Source organism: Calliphora vicina, chromosome 2, assembly GCF_958450345.1.
Source record: "Calliphora vicina chromosome 2, idCalVici1.1, whole genome shotgun sequence".
Taxonomy (NCBI): Eukaryota; Metazoa; Arthropoda; class Insecta; order Diptera; family Calliphoridae; genus Calliphora; species Calliphora vicina.
The window spans coordinates 69,426,162-69,433,239 of NC_088781.1; the positions used below are offsets into that span (position 1 = coordinate 69,426,162).

General features: G+C 28.8%; 2 protein-coding genes across 3 annotated transcripts in view; one reads left to right on the forward strand and one right to left on the reverse strand.

Annotated features, from left to right (window-relative positions):
* Idua (alpha-L-iduronidase) overlaps window positions 1-5,062 on the forward strand; it is a 61,409-nt gene extending 56,347 nt beyond the window's left edge. The window contains exon 5 of the mRNA XM_065499250.1: window positions 4,712-5,062. Within this exon, the coding sequence (XP_065355322.1) occupies window positions 4,712-4,794 (83 nt within the window). The 3' untranslated portion in view covers window positions 4,795-5,062. The remainder of the gene's footprint in view (window positions 1-4,711) is intronic.
* l(2)gd1 (lethal (2) giant discs 1) overlaps window positions 4,676-7,078 on the reverse strand; it is a 13,857-nt gene continuing 11,454 nt past the window's right edge. The window contains exons 6-7 of one of the 2 annotated variants that reach the window (XM_065499249.1): window positions 5,286-5,376; window positions 4,676-5,204 (exon numbers count right to left, since the gene is read on the reverse strand). In XM_065499249.1, coding sequence (XP_065355321.1) covers window positions 5,085-5,204; window positions 5,286-5,376 — 211 coding nt within the window. In that variant the 3' untranslated portion in view covers window positions 4,676-5,084. Of the gene's footprint in view, window positions 5,205-5,285; window positions 5,431-7,078 lie in introns of both variants that reach the window. The other variant, XM_065499248.1, reaches the window with a different exon arrangement.

The window sequence follows — 7,078 nt, forward strand, 5'->3', positions numbered from 1 at the left end:
AAAAAAAAAACACCTGTTTGGCCAAAATGTCAAATTTTGACCTCCTATAACTCAGAGAGTTCTTGACCGATCTTTTTGAAAAATGGTGTCCGAATTACTATCCAATAGAACTAACATTGGTTCACTCAAAAGTTGGTTCACTTGACGTGAAATGCCCCATATATTTATTTTCGATTTCTAAAAAATTAAAATGTTGAGTTGTGTCACTTTTGAACTGGGTGTGCGATTTTACTACACCATTTTTAATTGAAATTGTGAACATTATATATGATATTGTGAAAATTCCAAATGATATTGAGAATTTCCATTTTAAATTGAGAAAATTACAAATGAAATTGAGAATTTCCATTTTAAATTGAGAAAATCCATATAAAGTAGAGAATTTCCATTTGTGCAAATGGAAAATATGAAAGAAAAAATAAATTAATATACATTAGGGTGGGTCAATTTGTTCGGATGAGAAAAAACGTGACAAGCGTATAGCAAAATAGGAATCTACACAAAATCCTAAGAAAATTTCCAAAAGAAAGTATGGGTCTAAAATTAAAAACAAAAATGAGACATTAAGCTAGGTACTCTGTTCAAAATTTCGTGCGAAATGCTGTCAAACTACTTATAAAATAGTTGGAATGAAATATATGCGAAATAGTTTCGCAAAAGTTGTACTCTGTTTTTATTGTGGAAAACATGCGAAATACATCTGGCAACCTTATTTTTCCACACGAAATAACATACGCTGCACTTCTTTCGCACGAACAGCTAGCTGTCAAACAGCATGTAAAATTTTTCGCATGTAAAATTTTTCGCATGAAAAAACCATAATTTTTCGCAAATATGAACAGAGTACTAAGCTTTACTTGTTAAAATCGGTTTATATTTGCAAAAGAAAGAAATTTGGGGATTCTGGCGAATTTGGTGACAAATGGGGAATGGACTGTATTGAGTTAAGCCTAGTACTCTGTTCATATTTGCGAAAAATCATGTTTTCTTCATGCGAAAAATTTTATATGCTGTTTGACAGCTAGCTGTTGCCAAAGTAAATTAATAAAGTAGACTCAGTAGAACAGTTGACTATTTTTTTTACTTTGGTCTGAACTGTCAATTCACTTGTGGTTGTTGTGGCGAAAAATACAACAAGCCCAAAAGCAAAAACAACAACAACAACAGGCAACTTTGACAGCTCAGACCTTAAACCAAAAACAAAATTGCTTGTGGTTTTTGTAAATGTTGTATTTGTTGTAGTACTCTTACTTTGGCTGTTGCTTTTAATTTCGTGCGAAAGAAGTGCTGCGTATGTTATTTCGTGTGGAAAAATAAGGTTGCCAGATGTATTTCACATGTTTTCCACAATAAAAACAAAGTACAACTTTTGCGAAATTATTTCGCATATATTTCATTCCAAATATTTTATATGTAGTTTGACAGCATTTCGCACGAAATTTTGAACAGAGTACCTAGCTTTAGAGATAATTGTAGGATCCACCAATATTTCGCAGTATATATAATTTCTCGAAAAAAGTTCGAAAAAATTTACCTTGTAAATTAAAAATTGTATCAATATTTTGTTTTTTTTTTATTCATATGCGCTGGATTAGAAAATACTAAAAAAGGTGTTAATGAAAAGTTGAATAACTTTTACAATTTACGTCCGATTTAAATAATTAGAACTATGTTTTGTTAAGAACTAAATTGGTATACATTTTTATAAACTTTCATATCAAAATAAACAATGAAAAGCGACTAAAATCAAAATTTCTTAACTGTGTATTTTGAAGCCTCTCAGCGGGAGCTAGGTTTTGATTTTAGACCCATAGTTTCTTGGGGAAATTTTCTTAGAATTTTTCGTAGATTACGTTTTTGCTATATGCCTGTTGACCAACAAAATTTACCCACCCTAATATACATACATATTTAGTACCGGAAAATAACCTGCGATTTTAAACAGATATTGATACTTACTTAAGACGTTCGGTCCGCTATAATTTCGTATGGTTTACAGTGGGCAAGTTTCGATCCAGCCTATTTTTATTTAACCTTAATTAGATAAGATACGTCTGCGAGACGTAGGCCTTTTCAATTTTGTACTATAACTCTCACATTTGTTAACTTACAACTTTCTCACGCTCAATTATCTCAGACCATAGCAGCAGCTTATTGGTGGTAATTGTTTTGGGGCTGTGAGTTATTTTGTTTTTGAGAAATAAACGAAAATAAACACAACATACGTCTCATAGACGTATCGTTATCTTTAGTGTAACTTTGTAGCAAAAATAAATTTTTGTTTTGTTTGAATTTTAAGGTATTATTTTGTTTAAATTAGCTTTAAATATGGCTTTTATGCGCGGTTTGACTTACTATTCTTTTGCAAAGCATTTTAGACGACTCGGATTCACTGTAAAATGTGCAGCGAATCGAAAGATGTATTAATTGAGGATGATGTTTAAAGTGATGTAAAAGATGAGCTTGTTGACATCCTTGAGCCTGCGAATATACAACCGATTCAGGAAAATCCTTAAGAACCTGATAATTTTACTATATGTTTACATAGCCGGGTTATTACGGTATTTTAACCTACTATAAGAAGTAAAAGTAAGCACTGCTGGACTACACCAAAGGTTCAAAGCGCTTGGCGAATTTCTGCAAATTTCCATATATCGTTAAAAAGATATGACAACTTCAACACAAATTCAAAAGAAATGTTTGCTCTAATATGCATACTTACGCTATCAGTAGCATTGAAGAATAATTAATTATTTACTGAAGAGTTGTATATAGCGACCACAAAAATTTATTTTATAAATCTTGCATATAATGCTTATCGAATTTATTTTTTTGGTTTATATAAGTTAATATAGATGTTATTATCTAAACAAAGTTTTTGGAACCGAATTGTAGAAGCCTTTATAAAAAAGTCTTTAAGTTGTCATATTTTTTTATGGCTAATTTAATTTTATTTGTATTATTATTTTGTATATAAAGATGCTTTTATTTTAAAGTAAATTGAATAAATAAATGATTTCATGCGTCTTTCAGACGTATCGTTATCTTTTCAGTAAATAAAAATAACGTTATCTAACTAGGGTTAAACTACTAACCCCCATTAACAAGAAGTCTGGTTATATATTAACTAATAGTTACACTGACAGTTTTCATACAAAAATAATTTTAACCGACAGTATAACTATTAGTTAACGCATAACCAGACTTCGTGTTAATGGGGGTAACAATGATAGAAAAATAATTTATAAAAAGTTAGAAGACTCTACCTATAATAGTTCTTTAGATATTCGAAAATAAAAATAACTAACGTAAAGTTTTGAGAATCCCACTATAACAGTTCTCTAGATATTCGATAATGAATATTTACTTTTTATTACTTTATGCTTTCTCCGATGCCCTTATTTTTTGGCGTAACAGGACACTGGCATCAACGTAATTTACACAAAGCTTAAATACTCACAGAATTACAGTTTGCTTGATATTCGAAAATAACTATATACTTGGTATGGGAGAAACCACCCCACTGTTCTGATTCCACCAATTTTTATATATTTTATGTGCAACTTCAACCTTTACTTTAACTATTATAATTCTCCAGATATTAATTTACATATTTTCTTTATATGTGAAAATGATTCAGACAAAACTTAAAGACTCTCGAAATTACAGTTTTCTTTGTAATGGAAGTCCTACACCCACTGTTTCGATATCTTCCATTTTTAGCTAAACTTTGTACAGTGGTAAGGAATATATCCGTGCTAAGATTAAAGACTTTCACAATTATTGCTCTCCAAATATTTGCAAATAATTCATTCAATCCGGCACATTTTCGAAATTAACCAATTACTTTCTATGTGCATTATCTATAGCGCATGTTAACTCATTAGCCTATTTGACAATTTCAATTTCAGAATCTTCGAGATCTTCGCTGGTATCACTGTCATTTAGTTGTAAACATGCTCTTTTGAACTAAATTTTTTTAGTTTCAACACATTCCGAGTTTTCAGTTCGTTCTTCTGGGCTGTTAAAAAATATATAAATAAATTAATATAGGACTTGCGTGATCTTCAAATTCGTCTTTACCTCTCATTGCACTAAAAAGTTGTCCACGGTATCTTAATTAATAAGCTACTTATTACGTATTCGATTGAGAGTTTATTTTTTTATGTGTTGGTATAATCCTTGTAGCGATTTACAACCCCCTTTTGGAATTGTTAAGTACAGTTTAGGACTTGAATTATAGTTTCTGAATGAAGTATTCAATGAGTTCTTAAATATTATTCCCGATTCAAGAAAGTGGTTCTTATAAGCAAACTTTTCAATAATGTATAAAGCGAAACTGGTATCGACAGTGAGCCAATTTCGGGAAAATACGACTTTTTGGAACAAAATATTAAAGTTAAAACCAAAGTATATATATTTTTGGAAATTTAAACTAAGTAATCGTTGCTGCGCCTACAAAAAGTGCTATGTTTTTTTTAACAAATATTCTGGAAAACCAAAAAATGGTTAATTTTTTGTATGTTTAATATGTTTAATAACTTATGATCCTAGATGTAAATTTTTAATGTAGTTTGATAAGTAGACGCTTTTCGGCTGGCCACATAAAACCTTTTTTTTACAATTTATACATAGCCCATTTTGGTGGCGCAGCAACGTAATGATATTATACATATTACTTGAATTAATATTTTTATTATTTATTTTTTAGGTTTTTATAAAGTACGTGGCATCGATATTTTTAATAAAACCAGCATGTTTTCAACGCAAGTACAGTACATTGAAGTTAAATAATGCAACAATTCAATTGAAATAAAGTGAAAAATAAAGCAAACAATTAATATACATATATTTTTTTGCTTTTAAATAATTAAATTATTTGTAACACATTTATGAAAAAACTTTTTAAAAGTTATAAAAATAATTTTTAGTATATAAGTTGAAATTCCAGTACTTCTTTAGATGGCTAAATACATAAATTCAAATAAGAAATTACGAGCTTTTCTAAAATTTGTTCAATAAATAAAATATTTCTTAAATTCTAATTAAGATAAATACACAAGATTATTTTTTTTCAACTCCATTCAGGTGTCTATTACCAACCATTTTTCGTTAATGTGTTCCATTTGTTTGGTCAATATGGGATTACGGACGCGTAATTTTATTTCTAATTTGCCACCAACTTTTTTACGTCCTTCTACAAGCTGCAAATACAATGAAAATTAATTTTTGTTTAACAATTCTTAATACCAATTAAATTTGACTACTTTTCTTCGGCAACTTACATCAAATGTATCGTGTATATCACATTTTGTCTCAAGTGGTTGCAATTTGACATTTATGGTTCCGATGAGTGTATCCGAACGTAGAAATCCTCTGAAACAACATATGGGCAGTATTCGACTTAATCCACAACAATATAAACTGCATCTAATATACATATATACAGTACAATTTGTTTTATGTATATATGATTTTAGCCCCATTTTTATGATAAAATATGTGCGATAAACAATTGATACATACATTAATATGAACGAGTGCACAAAATTATTGTGTTGATAAGAATCGAAATGTTAAATGTTTGAATGTGTATTAAGCATCTTAGATGTCAATGTCTCTAAAAGACATTTATTCTAAAAGTTTTTACTGACAATTTTAAATGTAACTACTACTTGATTGTATTATTTTGTAGCCAAGCCAAATATAAATCTAACCGAGATCTACAATTATATATTAAATTAATTAATTATTTCTAATTAAATTAATTAATTATTTCTAATTAAATTAGAATAAAATTTAAAAAAAAATAATTTTTGTTTTACGAACATTAATCGCTTTATTGTAGGACACATTAAAATAGCTTACTTTTGGAACATCGCAAACAAAAATAAGTACCTTTTCCAGTAGAATAATAAGTAGTCCAATAGTCAAATTCCCCTTATTTTTCAGCTTATTTGAGAGTAAAGTTTTAGCTGGGAAGTGTATAAATAAAATAAATATCCTTCCATATGGACTCAATCATAATAAGGAGGATAAGAAGATTAAATTCAAGGTGTTCGGCGTATATCAGAAATATATAAAATAAATAAATTCAAATGTTAGAGAGACGTAGATCTCTTTATTTAAAAGAAAATATTACTTCGAAAAAGGTACAAACACTTATGCCCAATTCACAATTGGTGTCGTAGCGTTGTATCGTTGTATGTCGTAATATTTTTTATTAATATTTTGTTTTTGTTTCGAAACATTTATTTGAAAAATATTTATGACATACAATGCTACAACACTACGACATCAATTGTGAATTGGGCAGTATTTTTTTTGTTATAAGAAATATAAACGCACATAGTGCCTTGTCGTAGACGTGTTATAGATGAAGTAATTAATAATGGCTTATAAACAAGCTCAAGTTTAAGATACCGTTAGCGGTTTACTCGCTAGAATACAGGTAAACCTCCATTTACGCGGTACTTTATTTACGCGAATTCGATATAACGCGAACTCAAATTAGCAACCATTTTTTGAAATACGCGACTTTTTTTACACGTTTTTTATATAACGCGGCAACAAACAACAAGAAACGAAAACAAGTAAGAGTGCTATATTCGTCTGTGCCGAATCTTATATACCCTTCACCAAATTATACTTCAAAATTTTAAATATTTTTAGGTAAACAAAATTTAATTTTTTTTCCAGTTGTTTTTTTCATTTTTTTTAAAAAAAAATTATTCGATTATTAAAATTTTTTTTTTTAAATTTAAAAATTATTTTTTTTTAAATTTTAAAAATTTTTTTTTTTTTTGAAAAAAAAATTTGGGTTAAAATTTTTTTTCCCGATTTTGACCCATTGTAGGTCCAACTTACTATGGTCTTATATACGTCGTTGCAAATATCTATCATTAGATGTCCATATTGTCTATATTAATGTCTTAGAGCTAGTTTCTTACTTGTCAGTTAAACTCAGCTTAACACGCTGTTATATTAATCCTGAAACATATTTTGCCGGAATTTAACTAATGATTGTGTTTCTCACTAGTGGATTAATTTTGTTAGCATTGCCATACTTTTCAGTCAA